Below are 25,483 nucleotides of genomic sequence, written 5' to 3'. Positions count from 1 at the left end.
ATTTTCTGAGTTTTGCCCCCATGAGGTAAAAATAGATGTCATTTTATGTATATTTATTTTATTAGGAGTGAAACAGAATGTCTTTTTCTTGAACCATTTATATTTTCTTCTATGTGTACTGCCTTTTCCTAGTCCTTGTTCATTTGTTCCTCTTCTTTTGTTAGTCTTTTTCTAATTATTATCTGCGGGCATATGTGTGTGTGTACACATATAATATTAACATTTTGTGATATGAAATGGAAATATTTTTCTCCAGTTGGTCTTTTTGCTTCTGGTATTTTTTTCTAGGTGGAAGTTTTTTATTTTTTTTAACTTTTTATATGCGGTATAAATTTTAAGCAAACACACATTAAATAGCAGAATTAAGAATTGGGCCTTGGGAATAATGAGAAGGAATTGCTGTAGAGAACTAGATAGAACTTTATGGCAGTTTCAACAACAATATTTACCTATTCAGCTAATATGTATTGAACACTAAATTAGAGTTAAGAACTGTGCACAGAAGTGGAAGGGTGTGGTGAGAAGAATCAGATATAGTCCTTGCCCTTAGGTATTTTTAAGTTTACTGGGATGACAAACATTATCAAATAATTAAAAATATACTATAAAATTACAGTTGGGTAATCCTTCCATGCTATGAGACAGTACCATAGAGGGCTTTAATTTAAGGAAGTCATTGGAGATTACAGTGAGTTATGAAACATGCATATGAATTTATTGGCAAAGGGAGAAGAGAAGAGCCATTAGGCAGAGGCAGTAGCTTGTTGCATGGGGAGGTACTGTATTTAAGAGACAGAGAACCCAGTGTGACAGGAGGGAGAGAAAGCAAGACGAAACTGGAGAGGTAATTGGGGGTCAGGCCATGAAGGTCATGATAGGGAGTTTTAAGAACTCCTATGTGAAGAGCAATGAGATGCCATGGAAGGATTTTAAATAGGGGAGTGACCTGATGGACAAGATTAGTTTAGATGTAGAGTGTGCAAGGGTTAGAGTGGCAGAGTAGAAGCAGATGGACTAGTTAGCTAGAAGGCTATTGTAATAGTCCAGGAGAAGGAAGTATGGTAGCTTGCTATTGATTTGGAGTAGAGAAGTGAAAGAGTTGGAAGAATATTCAATGATTGACTTAATATGGGAAGTGAGAGAAAAGGAGGTGTTAAGGATGACTCTCCTAGTTTTCTGGTTTATTTAATAAGGTAGAGAGTGATACTATACAGTGGGATATTGTGCTCTGGAAGACAACCAGGTTTGGTGAGATGATGATTTTTATTTTGGATATATAGAGTTTGAAGTCCCTTTAAGACAGATAAAATCAGATGTCAAGTCAGCAGTTGAATATACTGGTATGTAACTTAGAGATCAGGTTTGAGCTGCAGATATGTAATTGGAAGATATCTGTATAGATAAGTGGTAATTTAAATCATTGGTAGGAATGAAATAGTCTGGGTTAAACAGGTAGAAAGAGGATAGTTGTGGGCCTAGAACTCAGTCTTGACAGACTTCAGCATTTAAGAGCATGAACCAGCAAAAGACAGAGAAGGAACAACCAGAGAAACTGGAGAAGAAAGCTAATAAAGGATGATGTTATGGTAGAGGAACAGCAGGAGTGGCAACAGTGTTGAATGCTGTTGACTTGTATAGGTGAAGGCAGATGAAGGCCCATTGGATTTGATGTCATGTGACCTTAGAGATAGTGACGACGGAGAAAGCCGGATTGAAGGCGACTGAGGAACAAGTAGATCAAACAGTAATTATGACTGTAGCCATGTAATTGGTGACTAGAACAGAAGATGCTAACTGACTGATACAGAATCAAGGCTAACTTCCTGATTTGGGTTCATCCTCACGTGATGAGGTCCAAATAGTAATACATGGAAACACAAATGCATGAATAAATCTATTGAGAGAGCCACATAAATGCTAAGTATCAAGATTTCAATACATCTTATGTGTATGTGTGTATTATATATAAAACTCCAATTTACAATGGAGATTGGTTGGAAGTTCTTCCTGAGAAGTAAAAGTTGGGTGGATGGGTGAGAATAACAGAAATGGATAGATGGATGGTGGTAACCAGGGAGATTGCCTTACAGGGCCTTTCGCATGGTGAAATCAGTGGACTTGCTGCGCTGTAGGGGGTTGTGGGGATTGGGAACTTGAGAAAATGACTAGCAGGTCCAGCAAAGGGGAGAAAATGTGGAGAGGCCCTAAAAGTTTGTAGTAACACCTTAAATGTCTAAGGTGATGGTCCAGTAGACTCCCTGGTTCTGGGTTGAAGTGGTTGGTTCAGAAATGAATGTTTAAAGAATGCCAGTAGTTTGAAGAAGAAATAAGTTAGCTTTAAAAGGCAGGTATCATAAAACTAGTAGATAAAGAGACATGTAAAAGCCAGATATTTAGATATTGTCTGTCATCTGTATAACCCAGTGTTAAAATGAAACATTTTCTTTGGATTTCTGTACACAATTTACTGAGAGAATTGAAATTCATATGAATTATCTAGGGTCCCAAGCAAATTGAATACTAATGATAAACAAATGTGCAGTTAACTTGTGGCTTTACTTTGAACCTTTGAAACATAAAAAGCCCTCTTCTGTCCAGACATCTCTTTGTCTTTCATTTATCACCTGGTGAATATTGTTTGTTTCCATTGGCCAAGGCAAATGAAATCAGGACATTAGCAGAGAGATTTGAAGTTGCTTTGTTTTCTTTCTCCATAAATGTTTTGAGTTTTCTGAGGCAAAAATTGTGCCTGACAAGTTGCTACAAATCTAAACGTCAATGTGATTGGGAGGGTGCCCTCTGGAAACACTTGCCTTGGCGGCATTTTCGGACCGATGCTATCAAGTGTTTTATCATGAGAGGTAATCTTTGCACTTTCCTGTATGTAGACTGGTGATGTACATTGAGAGAGACAGCAGAAAGACCACTCCAGGCAAGGAGCAGCAAAGTGGCAATGAATACCTGTCCAAATGTCTGGATCTTCTCATCCGTCACATCGTGCAGGAGCTGCCACGAATCCTGGGTAAATTGGAGTCTCGTCCTCAGGCCCCGTTCCTGCTTACCTTTCTAAGACTTGGCTTTTAGGCATCAGTTCTTTTTTATTCTTACTTGTCTGTTCTTGAAGGGCAAATGCAAAGACAATTTTTCACGAATATGTAGTTTCAAGATTTAAATTTCCTTTATCTATTTCTGTAATTATTTTGCATCAATGACGTGATGAGGCATGATGAGACAATGTCACATTAAGATGTGATCTGAGGGAAACTGGTGATTTTAGAAAATATACAAAAGAAAAGTGGTTTAATCCTTAAAATTGGACTTATGCTAGTATTTGGGGGTAACTTTTCTTTTTTGCCTAAATCAGAGGAAAAGAATTGTCTCTTGAAATTAGAGCACGAATTTATTTATTGTTAAAAAAAAAAACTTCAAAAATGCTTAGATTTTATTTTTTTCCCTTGCTGAAACAAGATTTTCTTTTATTTGTACAAGTTTATTGGGTATATGAGAAATTTTGTTATATGTATAAAATGCATAGTGATCATGCCAGGGTATTTAGGGTGTTGATCACCCACCTACAATACATTTTTGTTAACTATAGTCACTTTGCTCTGCTATCAAACATTGAATTTATTTCTTCTATTTTACTGTATGTTCATACCCTTTCACCCACTTTTCTTCCTCATCCCTCCACACCCACTCACCCTTCTCAACCTGTATTATTTATCTTTTCATTTTCTACTGCCATATAATCATTTTTTAACTCCCACAATAAGTGAGAATAAAAATGCCTGGATTTTAATTTTAAATATTAAAATGTAATGTTAAATAATTTTGATATTCGTTTAAAGTTTAAAGTTTGAAACTTTCTTTGGTTTGAAAAATTTATCTTAAGATAAATCATCTAATAATGACTGCAAAGGATGTTTATTACAGCTAAAGAAATACCTTATTTCATTGTTATTTGCAGAAATTAAAATAACCTAGGGAGCATGTACATGTAGCTTAAATCCCATTCCATGCTTTTCCAGCAGATGTAGCTATAAACCAGAAATGTTTAGAATGTTAAATTTGATCCAAGCTATTATAGTAGAGGGTACTTAGATTCAGGAATTCAGAATATTAAATCAGAGTAATGAAAATATCTTCAAGGCTGACTGACAGCAACTTTTTGCCCCTTACTGATACTTTAGGAGATTATTTTTGCCTGTTGATGACTGAAAATAGAGCCTCTCAAAATTTATTTCAGATTGTAAGCTTTTTTACCTCCAACCTGAAGGCTTTAATTTGGTCAGTTGGTAGCTAAATTCTTTATTACCGGACTTGTTCTGTTTTAGGATATGACAATAAGATTCTGATGTCCACAAAGCAAGTTTTATTTATTGTTAGATTTATCATCCAATGAGAAGTTTTGGGAATTTACCTCTTTTTACCTCCAACCTATTCTCTTTTTTAAAAGTTGTAAATCGTGTTCTGTAATTCGTTCACATTATTATTATTTATTTATTTATTTATTTATTTTTTTGGAGACGGAGTCTAGCTCTGTCACCAGGCTGGAGTGCAGTGGCGCCATCTCAGTTCACTGCAACCTCCGCCTCCCGGATTCAAGTGATTCTCCTGCCTCAGCCTCCCAAGTAGCTGGGACTACAGGCGTGCACCACCACGCCCAGCTAATTTTTGTATTTTTAGTATAGATGTGGTTTCACCATGTTGGCCAGGATGGTCTTGGTCTCCTGACCTTGTGATCCGCCCTCCTCGGCCTCCCAAAGTGCTGGGATTACAGGCATGAGCCACTGTGCTTGGCCCACTTATTATTTTAAATATTTTTTGTTGTTTGCAAAAGTAACGCATGCTCATGATTGAAATTTCAAAAATACAAAAAAAAAATTCTAAAACTGTTACTCTATTATAATTTATTAAATTTTATTTTTCATTTCCAAATGAGATGTTAAGTTTATTTATAGTGTCTTTGCAGAATATCACATTCTGTCCCCAGAGGCCATAAGTGTCTGCTGTAATTTCAGTACTTATGAATAAGTATATCTGCTTATTTTATTTGGAGATTAATTATCTTAGAAGTCCCATGGGTTTTCAAGCAATGACCAGCAATGACCTTGTTTCTAATAGAACAATTTCTAACAAATTTTTTTATTTACAATTCCATTGCACTGGCACATTGATGCCTGAAATTAGTAATTTTGTCATGGTAACCCACCTTGGATTATTTTGGCACAGTGTGTGTTTGGGGTAGGTATAGTTGTCTTGTGTTCTAAGTTTTGTGGTTTTTAACCTCCACGTGTGCTCCGTGCTGTGCTTCACAGGTGACATTCTTAACGCCTTGGCTAATGTTTCTGGACGTAAACACCCGTCAACAGTTCAAGTGAAACAGCTGAAGATGTGTCTCCCCCTGATGCCTATAGTGCTTCACCTTGTAACTTCACAGGTACTATCGTATTGAGGAGGAAAAGGATATAAATATGCCTCTTTTCTTTGTAAACTGGAGCTGAGAATCCTCAACTCAAAACATTTTCTTTTTTTAAATTGAGCTAAAATTGTACATATCTTCCAGAATTTAATCTGTAGAAACTCTCATCGCACAGGTATTTCGACCTCAAGTTGTGACAGAAGAGTTTCTTTTCAGCTACGGAACTATTCTTGTGAGTAACACTAAATTTTCCTTGTTTCTAATAAAATTGTGGCTGCCTCTACTGTTTGTGGAATTTGGTGTCAGAATGAGGTAATTTAAAAATCCTATTGGTATTTATTTGTCTCTAGGGAAGTGACCTTTTAATATTTTTATCTGTTGACTATAATAAAATTTGACATTTGGAGAAAACACATTCTCTCCTGATAATGTAGTTTGTTCAGAGACAGCCCAAATAGGGTAAATATGCCCACAGAAACAGAAACACTTTTATAGATTTTGGTATTAAACGTCATGAAAAAAATATAATAAAACTGGTGAAAATGGAATGCTGGGAATATATTATCATTACTCTCTACTTCAGCTTATATTGTCCAATCATGTGCAGTGTCTCTTTTTTTTTTTTTTTTTTTTTTTGAGACAGAGTCTCACTCTGTTGCCCAGGCTGGAGTGCAGTGGTGCGATCTTGGCTCACTGCAACCTCCGCCTCCTGGGTTCAAGTGATTCTTCTGCCCCAGCCCCTACAGTGTCTCTTCTTATGATGGTATTTCTCTATGTTAAGCTCAGTTTAGCTTTTTCTTTAATTTTGAGGATACAAGTAGAAATGAAAAATCATTGTATTATTGTTCACTTCTGTTTTTGCTCACAAAAATTGTCTTTTTGTTTAGCTCGTGAATTATGTTATCTTTTTCCCTTGCCAGTAGTAGTTACAGTATATATGGTTGATAAAATGAGTGAGTCATACAGAGGGAAAACTAAAACATTTGTCACAGAGCTTTTCCAGTCTGACTTTGATATTAATAATAAGCTGAACAGAGATTTTCAAAATGCCATAGAGGTAACTAGTTAAAATGAGGTCAGCATCTCAATTTTATTGTTAGTTTGGAATTTTATTTTAAAAAAGAGTGCCACACACGAGTGAGAATATGGTTTTCTAGAAAGTTCATTATAGGGTGAAGTATGATGTTTATAAATATAAATGTTGAGTGGCGGTTGCTGATTTTTAGGAAACAATGCAGTAAAGGTCCTTTTGAGCTCAATTTCAAATTTTTATCATTTGAGTACTTTGAATCTTGAATTCCAGAAAGTCTATAATTTTGTTACCACATTTATGAATTTGCAAATTATGAGAATTTTTATTTACCACCATCTGTTTACCTGTTTTTAAGTGTAACATAGGCATCATTTTAGCATGACTATGATTTTTTCATTTACAATTCCATTGCACTGGCACATTGATGCCTGAAATTAGTAATTTTGTCATGGTAACCCACCTTGGATTATTTTGGCACAGTGTTTGTTTGGGATAGGTATAGTTGTCTTGTGTTCTTTCTCCCTCTCTCTTTTTTTTTTATGTGTAGTATTTTCTTCTGCCTACATTAACTGAGTATGCTTTAGGTTTTTAAGGAACTACCAAGATTTTCCAACAGAAAAGTCTTTTTTTTTTTTTTTTTGAGACGGAGTCTCGCTCTGTCGCCCAGCCTGGAGTGCAGTGGCGCTATCTCGGCTCACTGCAAGCTCCGCCTCCCGGGTTTACGCCATTCTCCTGCCTCAGCCTCCCGAGTAGCTGGGACTACAGGCGCCCGCCACCTTGCCCGGCTAATTTTTTTGTATTTTAAGTAGAGACGGGGTTTCATTGTGTTAGCCAGGATGGTCTCGATCTCCTGACCTCGTGATCCGCCCGTCTCGGCCTCCCAAAGTGCTGGGATTACAGGCTTGAGCCACCGCGCCCGGCCAACAGAAAAGTCTTTATGGACTTTCAGAAATTCTATGTATACTGGGGAGAACTCATCTGCTCCTTGTAATTCTGTGTTCAGAGACAAGGGAGGAGGCCACACTGAGTGTGTCCATAAAGACTTTTCTATGGGTATTCTGTTGGGTCTTTTCAATACAGGCACTTTTAGGAAATGGAAAATAACTTGGCTGGTTTAGAGATCATGAAGATATTAAAAAAATTTAGCAGTTTTTTCTTGATAGTCTCACCCAATTAGAGGAAGTTTAGGGAAATAAAATGAAAGTCTGTTGCCTCTCTTCAGTCTATTTTCCTAGTTTGAATCATGGCCAGTCCCAGAATTCTTGAATTATTTTTCTTATTGTGTTCGTTGGTTGGCCTTAACTGTGTGGTCACCTTTTGTATACTCAGTGTTGATGGCACTGATGAAATACTAGTAAAGGGAGAGAATTACTGACTAAAATTCAGGACCTGGTTTTAGTTATCCATATAGTTCTTGTGCACGTTATTGTGAACTGTTGAGAATTGAATGTTGCTTCTGTGAATTAATTCATAATTTTTCCAGAAGATAGCAAAAATGTTACTCGAGTTACAGTGCCTTACTGATGCTATAAGGTCTAGTCTACTCATCCAACATTCTTCTACAGACCCTTAGAAATTTACATTGCAAATTAGCATATTAAAACCCTTTGAGTTTTCTACTTTAAAATAATTTTTAAATTTTTTTTAGGCAAAGCCTTTCTAAACTATTTGAGAGGGCTTTTTAATTTAATTTTATTTTATTTTTCGTGATAGTGGTGGGGATGCACATTTATGAACGTTCTGCAGCCCAGTCCACAGAACGATTATGTGAAATTGTCCAGAGCATAGTGCTTCTTTGGTTCTGGTGACATAGGGAAGTAGTCCATTCATATTTACATACTTAGCATTGTGGAATTTTTTTTTTTGTTTTTTCACATTTTTTCTTTTTTTGAGACAGGGTCTTTCTCTGTCTCAGGCTGAGTGCAGTGGCACAATCAGGCTCACTGCAACCTCTGCCTCCCAGGCTCAAGCAATCCTCCCTTCTCAGCCTCAGATGTAGCTGGAACTACAGGTGTGTGCCACCATGCCTGGTTAATTTTTAAAAATTTTTTGAAGAGATGAGGTTTCACCATCTTGCCTGAGCTGGTGTTGAACTCCTGGACTCAAGTGATCCACCCACCTTGGCCTCCCAAAGTGCTGGGATTATAGGCATGAGCCACCTCTCCCAGCATTGTGTTTTGAAAGACTTACTGGTACATCTGGAGATAAATATTATTTTCAGTATTTCTCAAAATGTATCTCATGGAGTAGCTATTGTCTTATGGCAGGGATATTGTCCTTTTATATTTTAAAGATATGACTTAATTGAGGTATTCAAGCTTAGTCCACTTTTAGAAGCTGTATCCAGTGGCAGCAAGCCAAGAACTTTGTGGCTTCCCCTCTTCAGGAGCTGCTGACCTGCCTTGGGGTGGGTGTGGAGATAGCAGCCAGGGTTGGTGTGATCTCTATGCATTAGAGGGGTTCTTAAGGAGCAGACTGGAGAAGGGGGTATTGGAACTGTGCTTCTCATTGACTTCAGTATTATAATGACACCAGGGCATGGTTTGCATATTTGACCTACAGACTTTTTTTTTTTTGGTACAAAAATTCAGGATACTTCTTATATATGGAGGCATAAATACAAGAATTGCTTTTTTGTACATTTTTTCCCCCATGGAAAATGAAGTTTTGGTCGTCTTACATTTTAAAGAGACTAGCATTTGGAAACAATTCAGCAGAGTAATTTTAAACTATTATCAAGCTTTGAAAGACTCCTGGAAAAAGAGAACTACCCAGCTGATAATTGCTATTTTCACTTCTTATTGGCAGAAGCAGCCTGTCGTCTTATTCAGCTCCCTCTCCAGGTTTCAGCAGTCTAGTCGCTGGGGAAGTTCTGTGGTGAATACCATGCTTCTTTTGGGTCTCCATTGAATTGGGCTGGGAAGCAGGAAGTAGTAGATTAAGGAAATATTTTCAAGAGCTAATGATGTGTATTAACCTAACATTCACTGTATTTCTTATGTCCTTTTGAAAATGCATTTGATTAATGAGCAGAGGAAGCAGACTTTGTTGTGTTTAAGTTCTGGCCTCATTAGTTTATAAAAGTATGATGGCTTGTGGTGGTTATAATTTTCTGCAAAAAATAACTGAAAGATTATACTTACTGCCCTCTGTAGATTTTTATGTAAAGGAATGCTGATTTATTGATGGATATTGGCTTCAGCTGCAGAAAAGCCAGAGATAGTGCACTCTTGTATTTTTGACAATATGATAGTATATATTTACTTATTTGTTGCCACCTAGATATTCTTGTCTTTTTTCTTTTAACATATCATGAATTTGTATCCCAGTTTGCTGTAGGAGCTTTTTTGCAGCCCCTGTTGGGGATCACTGAATGATACTGAGAGCACTGGCACATACTGCTCCACACCCTCTAGCCAGCGGACCTAGCTCAGGATGGGTGGTCTTTTTTGCACCCTTGCTGAAACTCCCATCTTTTGAAGTTTGCGCCATGAAAAGATATTGTGTCACCCCCTGTGTTGTGGTCATCTGCAGATTTCTGGGTCATTGGCTCTCGTTCCTCAGCGTTCCTTTAGCACTTGGCTCACCATGAGCCTTTCCTTGCCACTCCTGCATTATTGGTGGGGAATTTGATATCCCTCTGGAGGATCCTTCCAGTGCCTCAGCCTTGCGGCTCCCTGGCTGCTTCTCTCCTCAAGACCTTGTCTGTCTTCCCATCAGCTGCCTGCTCCCATGGTCAAACACTTGACCTTACTGTCAGCATCCCCTTGTTGGTCCACCACCCGTGATTTTCAGCTCATTTCCTCTCCTCCCCAACTCCCACAGCCCTTCAGCTTCTTTGAGACTTAATTGTTCCTACCTGCTTTCCACTCACCATCCTGCCCTGCCAGGGCTCTGCTTTTTCACTTTCTCTTTATTCCACCTAGAGTGCCTGGTCCAGCATTAGTCACAATCTTTTTTTTTTTTTTTTTGAGACAGAGTCTACCTCTGTCTCCCAGGCTGGTGCTGTGGAGTGATCTTGGCTGACTGCAACCTCTGTTTTGTGGGTTCCAGCAATTCTCAATCCTCAGCCTCCCAAGTAGCTGGGATTACAGGCGTGCGCCACCACTCATGGCTGAGTTTTGTATTTTTTTGTAGAGATGGGGTTTCACCCTGTTGGCCAGGCTGGTCTTGAGCTCCTGACCTCAAGTGATCTGCCTGCCTCGACCTCCCAAAGTGCTGGGATTACAGGTGTGAGCCACCATGTCCGGCTCTCTGGCAAATCTTAGTGCTAGTTAAATTTAAGTTTCTAACTACCCTAACCCTGCTTTGAGTGGCTAAATATGGCTGGGGGAGCAGGTAGAGGGGAAATAGTGCAAATAACAGGTCTCGCTTAAAATTCACATCAGCTGATGGCTATTTATATCTTTCCTTCTCTTTGAATCTCCAATGCCTCCTACTCCGTTCTCACTCTCACCTCGTTACTCCCTATTACACTGAGAATGAGAAGGAAGAAATATATCAAAGGATATTGAAACTGGTAAATGAATGAAATATTTAGTAGGAATTAAAAAAAAATTAAATAGGGGAAGTATAAGGTAGGAAATAAGTTAAAAGAAGCCCATAATTCTTCATATTAAATAATTACTTAATAAACAATTTCAGCATTTAGACAAGCTTTATTTATATATACATTCATATATATTCATATATATATACACATTCATACACACACACACACACACACACACACACACACACACACACACACACACACACACACGAAAAAGCCAGTACATGCGAGTGGTTAGAAAATCGTAAGGGAAGAGAAAGGCAGAAAAGTCAGTGAAGCTTGCCTTCCCAGGTTCCCAAAGGAAACAATGCTTGTCCTTTCCTGTGATCTCTTCCTCAAAAATTATTGTTCACATCACTAGCATTTGTGTATTATGTGTATATTTTTAAGAGAATTGCACAGAAGGGATTGTTGTTACATACTCTGCTCTGTGTCTTCTTTCTTTACTTAGTAATCCATAGATATTTACATAGTTTTGTTGAAGTCAAAAGGTTTCTCTCTGTGAGTTTTTTTATTCAACATCAAATTTGTATTTTATTCGATAAAAGTTATGTGCCCATTTTGGAATTATGTGAAGTGATTTTAACAAAATTATCATGAAAAGCATACATTGCTGCTTTTAAAAATTAACTCAGCTGGGCATGGTGGCTCACGCCTGTAATCCTAGCACTTTGGGAGGCCAGGGGCAGGCTCAGTCATGAGATTGAGACCATCCTGGCCAACATGGTGAAAACCCATCTCTACTAAAAATACAAAAGTGGGTGAAACCCCATCTCTACTAAAAATACAAAAGTTAGCTGGTGGCATGTGCCTATAGTCCCAGCTTCTCGGAAGGCTGAGGCAGACGAATCGCTTGAACCCGGGAGGCAGGGGTTGCAGTGAGCCGAGATCACGCCACTGCACTCCAGCCTAGTGAAAGAGCAAGACTCCGTCTCCAAAAAAAAAAAAAAACAAAACAAAACTCCAATTTAAAGTCCATTTTGTTTAATTGTAGACCAAAAAAAGAATTGAAGATATCCTCTGTTTTCACCTTTTAAAGGGCTTGCATTTTTTAGGCTTTCTGATTTCTTTATAACCTAGACAATAAATGTCTTTAAGGTGTTTTTCTTATTTTAAAGGTAATTTATGCTTATTTATTTAAATTATAATTCATGCTTATTAAAGAAAATGTAGACAAGTGTAGTGAAATTTGAAGAAAATAAAATTATCTGTAACTCTACACTAGGAGACAACCATTGTTAACATATTGTTGTTTTCTTAGGTTTTCCATTCATATAGATGCATTTGTATTGTAGAAACAATTATTTATGTATCTATAACATATATGTGACATATACAAATACATATGGTTGAGACCTTCTGTATCCATAGATTCGTATTCCAAATCCTTTAGAAAACTTAAGTTGCATTTAAGTATTTTCCCATAACTTTAAAACATTCTTTTTAAAAACATTTTAAAATTTAATTTTAAATTGATGAATAAGAATTGTATACATTTATTGTGTACAGCAGATTGTTCTGAAATATGTATACATTGTGAAATGGCTAAATTGAGCTAATAAACATATCTATTACCTCACATATTTGTTTTTGTGGTGAGAAAACCTGAAATCTACTATTACCAATTTTTAAGACTACATTTTTATGAACGGTACTCACCATGTACATTAGATCTCGATACCTTATTCCTTCTATATAATCAAAATTTTGTATCCTTTGACCAATGTCTTCACCCTACCCCCAGTCCCTGGTAACCACCATCTCTTCTCTACTTCTGAGTTCAACTTTTTTAATTCCCACCTGTAAGTGAGACCACATGATGTTTGTCTTTCTGTGCCTGGCTCATTTCACTTAACATAATGTCCTCTAGGTTTATCCATGTTGCTGCAAATGACAGGATTTCCTTTCTAAAAAAATTCCATTATGTATATTTGCCACATTTAAAAAATCCATTCATCTGTTGATGGACAGTTGAGTTGATTCTGTATCTTGGCTATTGTGAAGAAAGCTGCAGTGAACATGGGAGTGCAGATATTTCTTCAACATACTGATTTTATTTCCTTTGGAAATATATGTATATATGTATATGTATGTATGTATGTATGTATGTATTTATTTCAGTAGTTGGATTTTTTAATCATGTGGTACTTATATTTTTAAATTTTTTGAAGAATCTTCATAATATTTTTCATAATGGCTGTACTAGTTTATATTCCCATCAACAGTGTGCAAGAGTTCCCTTTCCTATACATCCTCACCAGTCCTTGTTATCTTTTATCTTTTTGATAATAGCCATTCTTATAGATGTGAAGTGATATCTCATTATAGTTTTAATTTTCCTTTCCCTGGTTAGTGATATTGATCATTTTTTCCATGTACCTATTGATCATTTGTATATTTTCTTTCGAGTAATGTCTATTCAATCCTTTGACTTTTTTTTTTTTTTTTTTTTTTTTTTTTGAGACAAGGTCTTGCCTTGTCACCCAGGCTGGAGTGCAGGGATACCATCATAGCCCACTGCATCCTTGATCTCCTGGGCTCAAGTGATCCTCCACCTCAGCCTCCGAGTAGCTAAGGCTACAGGTTCATGCCACCACGCCTGGCTAATTTTTTATTTTTCTGTAGAGACGGTCTTGCTATGTTGCCCAAGCTGGTCTCAAACTCCTGGCCTCAGATTATCCTCCTGCCTTGGCCTCTCACAGTGCTGGGGTTACAGGTCTTAGCTACTTCACCTGGCCTGACCATTTGAAAACATTGGGTTATCTGTTTTCTTACTGTTGAGTTGAGTTCCTTATGTATTTTGGATATTCACCCCTTATAGATACGTGGTTTACAAATATTTTTTCCCATTCCATAAGTTGTCTCTTCACTCTGCTGTTTCCTTGACTGTGCAGAAGCTTTTTATGTTGATGTAATCCTATTTGTCTGTTTTTGCTTTTGTTGCTTGTGTTTTTGGATTCGATCTAAAAAAATTATTGCCCAGACCAATGTCATGGAGGTTTACCCCTTTATTTCTCTCTAGTTGTTTTGCAGTTTCAGGTCTTACGTTTTCTAACATTTTAATGGCTACTATCCTGTTTGTATGAACTATATATAGTTTGGTAAAATTTCAGTAAGACTCAAAAATAAGCAATATACTATTTAGGGACACGTGTATATGTGTTAAAACTATTTTAAGAAATCCAAGAAAATGATAAATACATGATAGTGGTTACCTCTGGAAGTTAGGTAGGCAGATGGGATGGGGAGTTTATGCAACCAATTGGGAATGTCTTAGTTCTTAACTTGAGTAGTGGGTTTAAGGGTTTTCTTTGTAATGCAAAGTGTATACCTATGTTCTTTTGTATATGTTACATAGATTCTATTATATTAGATTTCTTTTTTTTTTTTTTGGGAGACAGAGTCTTGCTCTGTTGGCCTGGCTGGAGTGCGGTGGCATGATGTTGGCTGACTGCAACCTCCGCCTCCCAGGCTCAAGCCATTCTACTGCCTCAACCTCCCAAGTAGCTGGGATTACAGGCATGTGCCACCATGCCCGGCTAATTTTTGTATTTTTAATTGAGATGGGGTTTCACCATGTTGGCCAGGCTGGTCTCGAATTCCTGACCTCAAGTAATCTGCCTGCCTTGGCCTCCCAAAGTGCTGGGATTACAGGCGTGAGCCACTGCACCTGGCCTATATTAGATATTTTTGACACATACCACTTGAGCATAATAGACCAATTTCTACTGTGGGCTAATTGTTTATACTTAGTTGCTTTTTAGTTTCAAGGTCATCTTATATTTTATTTGCTATTTGTTACCACATATAAAATAATATGTACGTATTATTTTGTTTCCTAGGGGCAAGAACTCTGTTGCAGTGTTCTTGCAGTCAGTAACATGGGTGCTCTGCCTAGCATGGCAGTGATTGTTTCATTGTCATGGAGTACCTTTTCTGTCCAGAGCATTCAGCCAGAGACTGGGAAGCTCATTCATCCAGGGAACTGAGGCCTCAGAGAGCTCACAGCCGAGCTACTAAGGCCTTCCTCTCAAACAGCAATGGGAGTCATCTGCAAAGGAGGCACTAGCATGGTGCATGGGAGCACAGATAAGGGGGTTGGAGTAAGAAGTATCTAGGAGGAACTCAAAACAGGGGTGAAATTTGAAGACAGGCCTTGAGAGCGAAACTGCTGTTTTGACAAAGTTTGTACTCAGGGTAGCTAAGGCTTGATTGACCTTCCTTTGAGATGACTGTTTTCCCTGGTTAGGTGCCATTCTAACTCACTTCTGATATGGCGAGCGAGTAATTGTGGCGTATTAATGGACATAGTTATATATCAGTTGTATTATTCTCACTTTTGCAAGTGCTTATATTAACATTGACTTTATTCCAACATTAAATCTCATTGATAGTGATTTGTATATTTAAAAATGATTCTTTGGGAGGCCGAGGCAGGTGGATCACCTGAGGTCGGGAGTTTGAGACCAGCGTGACCAACTTGGAGAAACCCCGTCTCTACTAAAAATACAAAATTAGCCAGGTGTGGTGGCTTATGCCTCTAATCCCAGCTACTCGGGAGGCTGAGGCGGGAGAATTGCTTGAACCTGGAAGGCAGAGGTTTGGGTGAGCTGAGATTGCACCATTGCTCTCCAGCCTGGGCAACAAGAGCAAAACGCTGTCACACACACACACACACACACAGATTATAGTTTATAATTTATGTATATTATTTAATATACTTTTATAACTATAATAGTATTTATAATATGTGTAGAGTATTAAAAATACTGTCTGAGTTATTAAGAACAATAGATACAGTTTTGGGCAAAATGTAAACTACCTATATTTTATTTCAGAGTTACTTTGAAACTATTAAAAATTTTATTTTTTTCAGAGTCATATTAAATCTATAGACTCAGGAGAAACGAACATAGATGGAGCCATAGGTGAGCAGACCATGGAACATTTTTATGTCTTTGTTTGAGGTACTTTGATACTGTGATTTAGAACATGTAAGTAAACACCTATAATAATTAACTGTATTTCTAGGACTGACAGCATCAGAAGAATTTATCAAGATCACGTTGTCAGCTTTTGAAGCAATAATACAGTATCCTATTTTACTGAAAGACTATCGCTGCACGGTCAGTTCTGACAGCTTTTCAAAAAAGCTCCTTTTAAATTTACTTGGTAATTCTGTATATAAAGAGACCTCGTTTAGGGTGCTTGGCTCATATGTGTTCCTCACATGAAATAACCATTCAGAACGCCCCTACCTTGGCAGGATGAACATAGGAAATCCCTTCCCTTTGTTGACTTTCTTGACATTTTTCTTTATTATTCTCTTTCCTTCTTGGTCCACAGCTATCCCTCAGCTTACTTTCTTCTTGCCTGATTATTTGTTTTAACTGGTAGTACAAACCTTCAGAGCAAGGTTTCTCAACCTTGGCACTAAAGGCATTTTGGGAGGGACAATTCTTTGTTATGTGGCTGTCCTGTGCATTCTGGGATGTTTAGCAGAAACCCTGGCCTCTACTCAGGAGATGCCGGTAGCCTCACTCCATCTCCCTTCAGTTATGACAACAAAAATTGTCTCTACACATTGACATATGTCCTCTGGGTGGCAAAATTGCTCCCATTTGAGAAACTGTGCCTTTGAAGGATCCTTAGGTGAGCTGCATGTTGACTTTAGGAGGAGGAAATCCTCCCTCCCTTTCTTTCTGCAGAAAGGCCCCCAGAAGAGGAGCCAGTTAGGAAGACAACTAGCTTATGGTACAAGGAGCAGTATCAGGTTTTGCCCGGCAGTGGCTTTCCCTAGAAGCTGCTGTGGAACAGGCACATGGTTCCATCCTTCCCTCCTTAACTTTCCCATCTCCTACCCCTGCCCCTCTCACTGAAGCACTGGTGATTTCGTACAGGGAGGATGTGTTTCTTACACCCCAGCTCATGCCTGTTTCCAGTGTTCTGTCCCATTTAGCATTTGACCCAAGCAATGGTGACTGCTTTTAGATAACAGATTATGTGGGCATCCGAAGCATAACCCAGCAAAGAGTTTGATGTGAAAATATTTTTCACATTTTCCAACAACTAACCCTGTAGGCAAAATTTTAGATAGTAGTCAATCATGAGTTGTGAATTGCCTGTAATGACGATGAATAAAAGTAATGTTAGAAATCAAAACTATACTTAAAAAAGATATTATAAAGTAAAGAAAAAGTTAATTTTGACACCTTCATGGTCACATAGATACCATTGTAGAACTGAATTCTTCAGTTTGTTTCCTCACATATTTCTCCACCCTTCTGTCCGCACCCTTCAAACACAGTTAACTTGTTGTGTGTGTGTGTGTGTGTGTGCATTAAATCCTTCACTTAAATACTGTAGTCTGTGGCTTCTAACATCTTGGAATTAGCTCAGTTCTACTTTGGGTTTTTATTATAGACAGATTTAGAAATTTGAATTTATAAAACATGGTTTAGAATGTCATTGTTTCATTTTGCTAATTGCTTCTGTTTCTTTGTTCTTTAATTGTTGTAATTATTCTTATTTCCTTTTTCTTTGGGTCTATTTTGAATTCTTTTTCTAACTTTTTGGGGTAAATATTTAGCTTGTTAATTTTTCATATTTCTTTTCTAATTTATGCATTTCAGATTATGTTTAATTACTGCTTTAGCATCATCCCACAAGTTTTGGTATATATAATTTTAATCTTTTAGTTAAAATATTTTATATTCATCTTCATTGACTCATGGGTTATTAATATATATGTATTTAAATGTCATATGGATACATTATATTTATCTTTGTATACTGATTTCTAGTTTAACTGCTTTGAAGTTAGAGAATGTAGTCTGGGTGACTTTAATATGTTGAAATTCATAAAGTCTTGGTTTATAGCCCATTATGAGGTTATTTTTTATAGATACTCTGTATGTTTGAAAAAAATACATATTTTGCAACTGTTCTGTGCAGTATTCAATATATGATCATCAAGTAAGTTTATTAGTTATTCAGATCTTATCCTTGGCTGGGCGTGGTGGCTTATGCCTATAATCCCAGTATTTTGGGAGGCTGAGGCGGGCAGATCACTTGAGGTCAGGAGGTCAAGACCATCCTGGCCAACATGGTGAAACCACATCTCTACTAAAAATACAAAAATTAGCTGGGCATGGTGGTGCATGCCTGTAGTCCCAGCTACTCGGGAGGCTGAGGCAGAAGAATCGCTTGAACCTGGGAGGCGGAGGTTGCAGTGAGCCGAGATTGCGCCACTGCACTCCAGGCTGGTGACAAAGCGAGAATCTGTCTCAAAAAAAAAAAAAAAAAAAAAAAAAAAAATTACTAATTTTGGTCTGCTCTTTTCTTTTCTTTTCTTTTCTTTTCTTTTCTTTTCTTTTCTTTTCTTTTCTTTTCTTTCTTTTCTTTCTTTTTTTGACGGAGTCTGGCTCTGTCGTCCGGGCTGGAGTGCAGTGGCCGGATCTCAGATCACTGCAAGCTCCGCCTCCCAGATTTACGCCATTCTCCTGCCTCAGCCTCCCGAGTAGCTGGGACTACAGGCGCCCGCCACCTCGCCCGGCTAGTTTTTTGTATTTTTTAGTAGAGACGGGGTTTCACCGTGTTAGCCAGGATGGTCTCGATCTCCTGACCTCGTGATCCGCCCGTCTCGGCCTCCCAAAGTGCTGGGATTACAGGCTTGAGCCACCGTGCCCGGCCTGGCCTGCTTTTTCTATAAATTACTGAAAGACATGTGTATAAATCTCCTATAACTATTATGAATTTATTTCTTCTGGTAGTTCTGACAATTTTTGTTTTATGTATTTTGAGGCCATGTTATTAGGTGTATGCAAATTTCAACTTATGTCGTTTTATGAAGTCAGCCTTGTATCGTTGTGAAGTGGCCCTCTTTATATGTAGGAATGTTTTTTGTCTTACTCTTTGTCCCATTCTAACATAATCATGCAAACTTTCTTTTCATTAATATTTGCCTTCTATATATTTTTTCATTCTTTTCCTTCAAACATCTATTTTTATGTTTTAGAGCTATGTAATATAAACATCATATAATATTTTAAAATTAATTTGTCCAGGCCAGGCGTGGTGACTCATGCCTGTAATCCCAGCACTTTGGGAGGCTGAGGAAGGCAGATCACATGAGGTTGGGAGTTCAAGACCAGCCTGGCCAATGTAATGAAACCCCATCTCTACTAAAAATGCGAAAATTGGCTGGATGTGGTGGCATGTACCTGTAATCCCAGCTAGTCTGCAGACTGAGGCAGGAGGATCGCTTGAATCTGGGAGGCGGAGGTTGCAGTGAGCTGAGCTCACACCACTGCACTCCAGCCTGGACGACAGAGCGAGACTGGGTCTCAAAATAAATAAATAAATATTTAAAAAATTAAAAAATTAATTTGGCCAATTTTTTACTTCTAACTACAGAATGTACTCCATTTACACACTGTAATTGTTGGTCTGTTTGGATTCATTCTACTATATTCTTTCAAACTTTGTCATACATTATTTTCTTCTTACCTACTTCTACTCTCTTGTTTTATTGACATTTTATTTTTCATTTTGTTTTTTCCCTATATAAGGTTGGTATTTATATATTCTCCTCCTATTCTTTTACTGGTTACTTTAAAATTTACATCATACATATTAATGTATTAAAAGCTAAACTTAAAAATAAACTTTCTTTTCTATTAGTAATGTACAGACCTTAGCCTACTTAACTCCACTTAGTCCCCTCATGATATATATATTATTGTTGTCTGGGATTTTCAAGTCTGTCTTGTTTTGTTTCTCTCTTTTAAATATCCACCAGACTTTATCATCACTACTTTAATATAGTTAATGTTCATTTACCTTTATTCACGTATTTACTACTTTTTTATGCTTCTTTTCTTCTTAGTTTTCACTCCTGTCTTCACTTATTTCTGACTGGAGTACATCCTTTATAGTTTCCTTTAGCTTACGTGTGCTGGTGGCAAACTATCTGATAAAGTCATTCTTCCTTGAGTGATGTTTTGCTGAGTATTAAATTTCAGTTTGGTAGTTGTTTTTGGTATTATTTTTCAGCACTGCACAGATATTATTTCATTATCTTACGTTCTGAATTGTTGCTATTGATAGGTTGGTGATTAATCTCAAGTTTTTCCTTGGAAGGAAATCTCTCTTTTTGTTCCTTCGGCCCTTCTAAAACGTTTTGCGGGGAGGTGGTGTAGATTTGGTTTTCTGTAGATTCACTATGATGTAACTAAATATAAATTTCTTTTTTTACTTATTCTTTTGAGGATTCTCTGTGCTTCTTGAATCTGTGGATTTCCTTTTTCATCAGTCTGGAAAACTTTCTGCCATTATCTCTGCTTATTCTCTCTCTCGTTCTATCTCCTTCAGCAATTCAGATCACATACTCATTAAACTTTCTCACTGTACTTTCTAATTCTTACTTTTTGTGTATTCCAGCTTTTTCTTTTTTAGAGTTAATATTCTGAATAATTTTCTTTTTTTTTTTTTTTCCTGTCTTCTACTATGCCCCTTCTGCTGCCACATATAGCAGTTGAGTTTCTAATTTTGGTTATTTTTCATTTGTAGAAGTCTATCATTGCTAGAAATTCTGCTTGTCTTTTTTTTTTTTTTTTTTTTTTCCAAATCTGTATTGCTTTTTATAATGTCCTGTTCCCTGTATTTTCTAGTGTGTGACTTATTTATTCATGTTTGTTATTCAGTCTTTCATATCAGAAGACAATGAAAGTCATCTTTTGTCTGTGGTGTCTGTTATATCTTGTTCATGCCCAAATCTTCCTGTTTTCTTGGAGGCCTGAGTATTGTTTATCCTTGTTGGTCATTGTTCCTGAAATCCATTAGAGGGCATTCCCTGAAATCAAGTATGGATGTTCCTTCCTCCATAACATGTTTCCTTCTGCCAGGCACCTAAGGGCTCTGCCAGTTGGGACAGTACCTCAGATCAGCATCATTTGTACCCAGTGTGCAAATCCCTGACAATGTAGGTCTGAGATCATACCTTCCCAGGGCAGCCTCCTCAATTTTCAGGAGTGTGAATGTGTGTGGAGGGGTTGGTGAATGAATCTAGTTTTTCCTTACTTTGAGAATATAATCTCCTCTCTGCAGATGTCCGTTTCTGTGTAAGGTGACTCATAAAACTCTGTATGCTAGGAGGATCTGAGTGCAGGGGTCCCACTGATACCTGTGTTTGTGTTGTTGCTAAGTGCCTCCTGGGCAGTCAGCTCCATGCTCTCATGGTCTCAACTCTCTGCCTCAGGTTTTCATTCAGAAACTAGTCTGAAAGCTCCCCCTGTTTTCAGAGCTTAGGGTTTAGGGTCTTTATATTTTATCTGGCAGTTTTCATTGTTTTCTGTAAGAATGTTAATCCACGTAACAGTACCCACCATAACTAGGAACCTGTTTGTCATGGTCATTGTCATAGCAATGAATTCCAAGTCATCAGATAAGATATGACTTGCTGAGATGTTGCTTATTAATTCTTTTGCCTAATGAGCAGTAACTTTATGGCTAATTTGTTAAGATCCAGTATTTATAAATATCTAGTTTGCATTTAAATAGAAATTAGTTTATTTTCTAATCATGAAATGCAAGCATACTAATTATTGTAACTACAGCATCTATTATGATAGAAGAGGTATTACTGCAACTTACTGGCTTCATAAAAATATTTTTTAATGCTATAACTCATGAGAAATTTTCTAATTACCTCTTTTTGAGCATGACTAGAATACATGAAGATGAAGATCCAACACCCCAGGGAGCATACTGTTGTTTGAAATGTTAGCACACATGAAATTCAAGGCTGCTGATCAATACTATATTGTATGGAAGTGGCTAAATGCATTTGATTCTTCCTGAGCACAAGCACTTAATTCAGATTTTTTCCCAGAGTTTTAGACCATTTAGCTCCTCAGAGTTGAAATCATCAATCTGGCCTATAGGACAGTGAGAAAGCCACACGATTTGTTTGGTACAGAGAATTTGTTCCCCACTTGTGGTGGTTTTGGAAAATATTATTAATAGCAAAGGGAAAATAAAGATGACTTCTTTATTAGAAAGTTCTGGCTGCAATATACATAATTTGATTAAAATATATTTCTATTTAACTTTAGAAAGTAAGCTAAGCCTTAATACTTTTTAATGAAAAACCTATCCTTTTGCAAATTTTTCAGAGAGAGGCTGGAGGCTAATAAATAATGAATAATCTAGCTTTAAACCAGTTATTTGAGTTAATACTTAGTGTTGGTGGTGATGTAGAGCACATGGAACCCAGAAACACTATACTCAGAGTGTACGTTGGTACAACTACTCTGAAAAACTGTTGGGCAGTAGCTACTAAAGCTGAACATATGCATATACTGTGACTCAGCAATTTTACTTCTAAATATATATTCAATAGAAATGAGCTAAGAATGCTCATAGCTCCAAACTGGAAACCATCTGAATTCCCATCAACAGTCTGTGGATGACTACATTATGGTATAGTCAAATGATGGAATGCTCTTCCACAGAGAAAACAAATGACCTTCAGTTACACTTAACGACATGGATAAATCTTACAAATTTAATGTTGAGCTAAAGTTAACAAATACAAAATACCATGATTCCACTTGCAAAAAAATTAAGAATAGACAAAACTATTCCAAGTCATGATAGTGGTGACCCTTGGGTGGTGACTGGTAGGTGACAAAAGGGTCTTCATAATGTCCTGTACCTTCATCTAGGTGCTACTTACATGAGTATGTTCATGTTGTGAAAATTATCTGAACTGTATACTTAGGATAAGTACATCTTTATGTATATATCTTATTTGTGAATTAAAAATTTACATAAATATGAAAAAAGGTTTAGAACTTGGTAAAGGTAAGCCTATATACAGGTTGATTATCCCTTATCTGAAACACCTGGGACCAGAAGTGCTTTAGATTTTTGATGTTTTGGGGATTTTCAAATATTTACATTTTTGGAATATTTACATTATCCTTATTGGTTGAACATCCCTAATCTGAAAATCTGAAATACTCTAATGAGCATTGCCTCCGAGCGTCATGTTGGTGCTCAAAAAGTTTCAAGCTGGGCATGGTGGTGAGCTCCTGTAGTCGCAGCTACTTGGGAGGCTGAGGTGGGAGAATAACTTGAGCCTAGGAGTTCAAGGCCAGCTTGGGCAATGTAGCCATAACCCCATTTCTAAAAAAGAGAAAAAAATGTTTCAAATTTTAGAGCATTTCAGATTTTAGATTTTTGGATTAGGAATGCTCAACTTGTATATATAGTCACGCCTTGCTTAAAGATGGAGATGCATGCTGAAAAATGCCTTATTTGGTGATTTTTTTTGTTGTGCAAACATCATAGAATGTACTTACACCAACCTGAGTGGTGTAGCCCATTACACACCTAGACTACAAACCTGTACAGCATGTTACTGCACTGAATATTGTAGGTAATTGTAACAAATGGTAAGTATACCAGGAAAAGATGTGGTGAAAATACCATATAAAGATAAATGTTACACTTTTATAGGATGCTTACTATGAATGGAGCTTGCAGGACTAGAGTTGCTTTGGGTGAGTCAGTAGTGAGTAGTGAGTGAATCTGAAGGCCTAGGACGTTACTATACACTACTGCAGACATTATCAACACTGTTCAGTTAAGCTACACTAAATTTATTAAAAAATATTTTTTGGTCGGGCACAGAGGCTCACACCTTCACCTGTAATCTTAGCACTTTGGGAGACTGAGGCAGGCAAACCACTTGAGGCCAGGAGTTCAAAGACCAACCTGGGCAACATAGTGAGACTATATACCTACAAAAAATTTAAAAAACAATTAACTGGGCATAGTGGTGCATGCCTGTAGAAAAAAAATGTATTTTTCTTTCTTCAGTATCAAATTCTTTGTATCTTACTATCACATTTTTACTTTATAAACTTCTAAAAACTTTTTGACTCTTTTGTAATAACACTGATTTTAAAACACACATTGTTCTGTTGTACAAAAATATTTGATAAGTTTTTTTCTATTTTTGAAATTTTTAATTAAAATTTTTTTCCTTTCTAACTTTTTTTATTAAAAATGAAGACAAAAACACACACTATTAGTCTAGGATTACACAAGATCAGGATCGTCAAGACGTTGTCAGTAAGCAATAGGAATTTTTCAGCTCCATTATAATCTTATGGGACCGTCATCATACATGTGCTCTGTTGCTGACCAAAGCGTCATTATGCCATGCATGACTGTGTATATATATATTTAAAGTTAACTGATGTGAATAAGCATCTCTACCTATCTTTTATTGGTGTGGATTCATATTCTGTATTAGTTTTCTATTGCTGCTGTAACAAATCACCACAAATTTACTGGTTTAAAACAACACAAATTTGTTATCTTACAGTTCTGGAGAGTCAGAAGCTTGAAATGAATTTTAGGGCTACAATGAAGGTGTCAGCATGGCTGTGTTCCTTCCAGAGACTCTAAGGGAAGGGTCTGCTTCCTTGACTTTTCCAGCTTCTCGAGGCCACCTGGATTCTTAGGCTTGTGGCCCCTTCCATCTTCAAAGCCATCAGAGCAGCATCTTCAAATCTCTCTCTAACCTCTGCGTTTATTGTTACATCTTCTCTGACTCTGACCATCCTGTCACCCTTTAAGGACCCTTATTGTTATATTGGACCCGCCTGAATAATCCAAGATACTGTCTCCTCTCAGAGTCCTTAACTTAACCTCATCTGCAAGTTCCTTTTTGCTATGTAAATAACAAATTTGAAGGTTCTGGAAATCAGGACATGGCTGTCTTTGGGGAGGCATCATTCAGTCTACCACAGATTCCTATTTTTATCAATGACTTCATTACTATATTATTTTGGTCCTGATATTTTCCAGATTTGGCTAGTGCAAGCCCTTTCAAGTTGGCTTCTTTCAAGTGTCTTTGTGACATACCCTATTCTTTTTTGAATGCTGCCTTATTTTATGTTACAACAAAATATTTTTTCCTCAGTTTGTTACTACTCTTCCCTGGCTATGAAATTAGTCATTTCTCTGAGGAGCCCTGGTTTTCTTTACTGGGAAATGGCATTAGAGACCAAGATGGGGCACTAAGTGTGCTCTTCTCTTCTGGGACATCTTAGCTTCTAGCCCTTCCAAGAAGCAGTTAGGAAATATATGCATGTATATGCATTGTGATGGTCTGAATGTGTCCTCAAACTTCATATATTGAAACTTAATCCCCAATGTCATAGTATTAAGAGGTGGGGCCTTCAGAAGATGATTAGATCATGAGGGTTCCCCTTTCATGAATGGAATTTGTGTCCTTTAAAAGAACTTGAGGGAGTTGTTTTGGCCTTTGTACTACTTCTGCCATGTGAAGACACAGCTAAAGGATGCCCTCTTGGAAGCAGCCCTCACCAGACATTGAACCTGCTGGCACCATGATCTTGGACTTCCCAGCCTGCTAAACTGTGAGAAACACATTTCTATT

At 37.3% G+C, this 25,483-nt stretch overlaps 1 protein-coding gene across 7 annotated transcripts in view; it reads left to right on the top strand.

Annotated features, from left to right (window-relative positions):
* ULK4 (unc-51 like kinase 4) overlaps positions 1-25,483 on the top strand; it is a 709,752-nt gene that overhangs the window by 232,999 nt on the left and 451,270 nt on the right. For 6 of the 7 annotated variants that reach the window (XM_050780346.1, XM_050780348.1, XM_050780349.1 and 3 more), the window contains 5 exons: positions 2,889-3,022; positions 5,319-5,440; positions 5,598-5,654; positions 15,884-15,935; positions 16,039-16,133. In XM_050780346.1, the coding sequence (XP_050636303.1) occupies positions 2,889-3,022; positions 5,319-5,440; positions 5,598-5,654; positions 15,884-15,935; positions 16,039-16,133 (460 nt within the window). The remainder of the gene's footprint in view (positions 1-2,888; positions 3,023-5,318; positions 5,441-5,597; positions 5,655-15,883; positions 15,936-16,038; positions 16,134-25,483) is intronic. The other variant, XM_050780350.1, reaches the window with a different exon arrangement.

This window comes from Macaca thibetana, chromosome 2 (genome assembly GCF_024542745.1).
Source record: "Macaca thibetana thibetana isolate TM-01 chromosome 2, ASM2454274v1, whole genome shotgun sequence".
NCBI classification, from domain to species: domain Eukaryota; kingdom Metazoa; phylum Chordata; class Mammalia; order Primates; family Cercopithecidae; genus Macaca; species Macaca thibetana.
The sequence above is the reverse complement of the archived record's forward strand: the minus strand, read 5'-3'. Positions and strand labels throughout refer to the sequence as shown.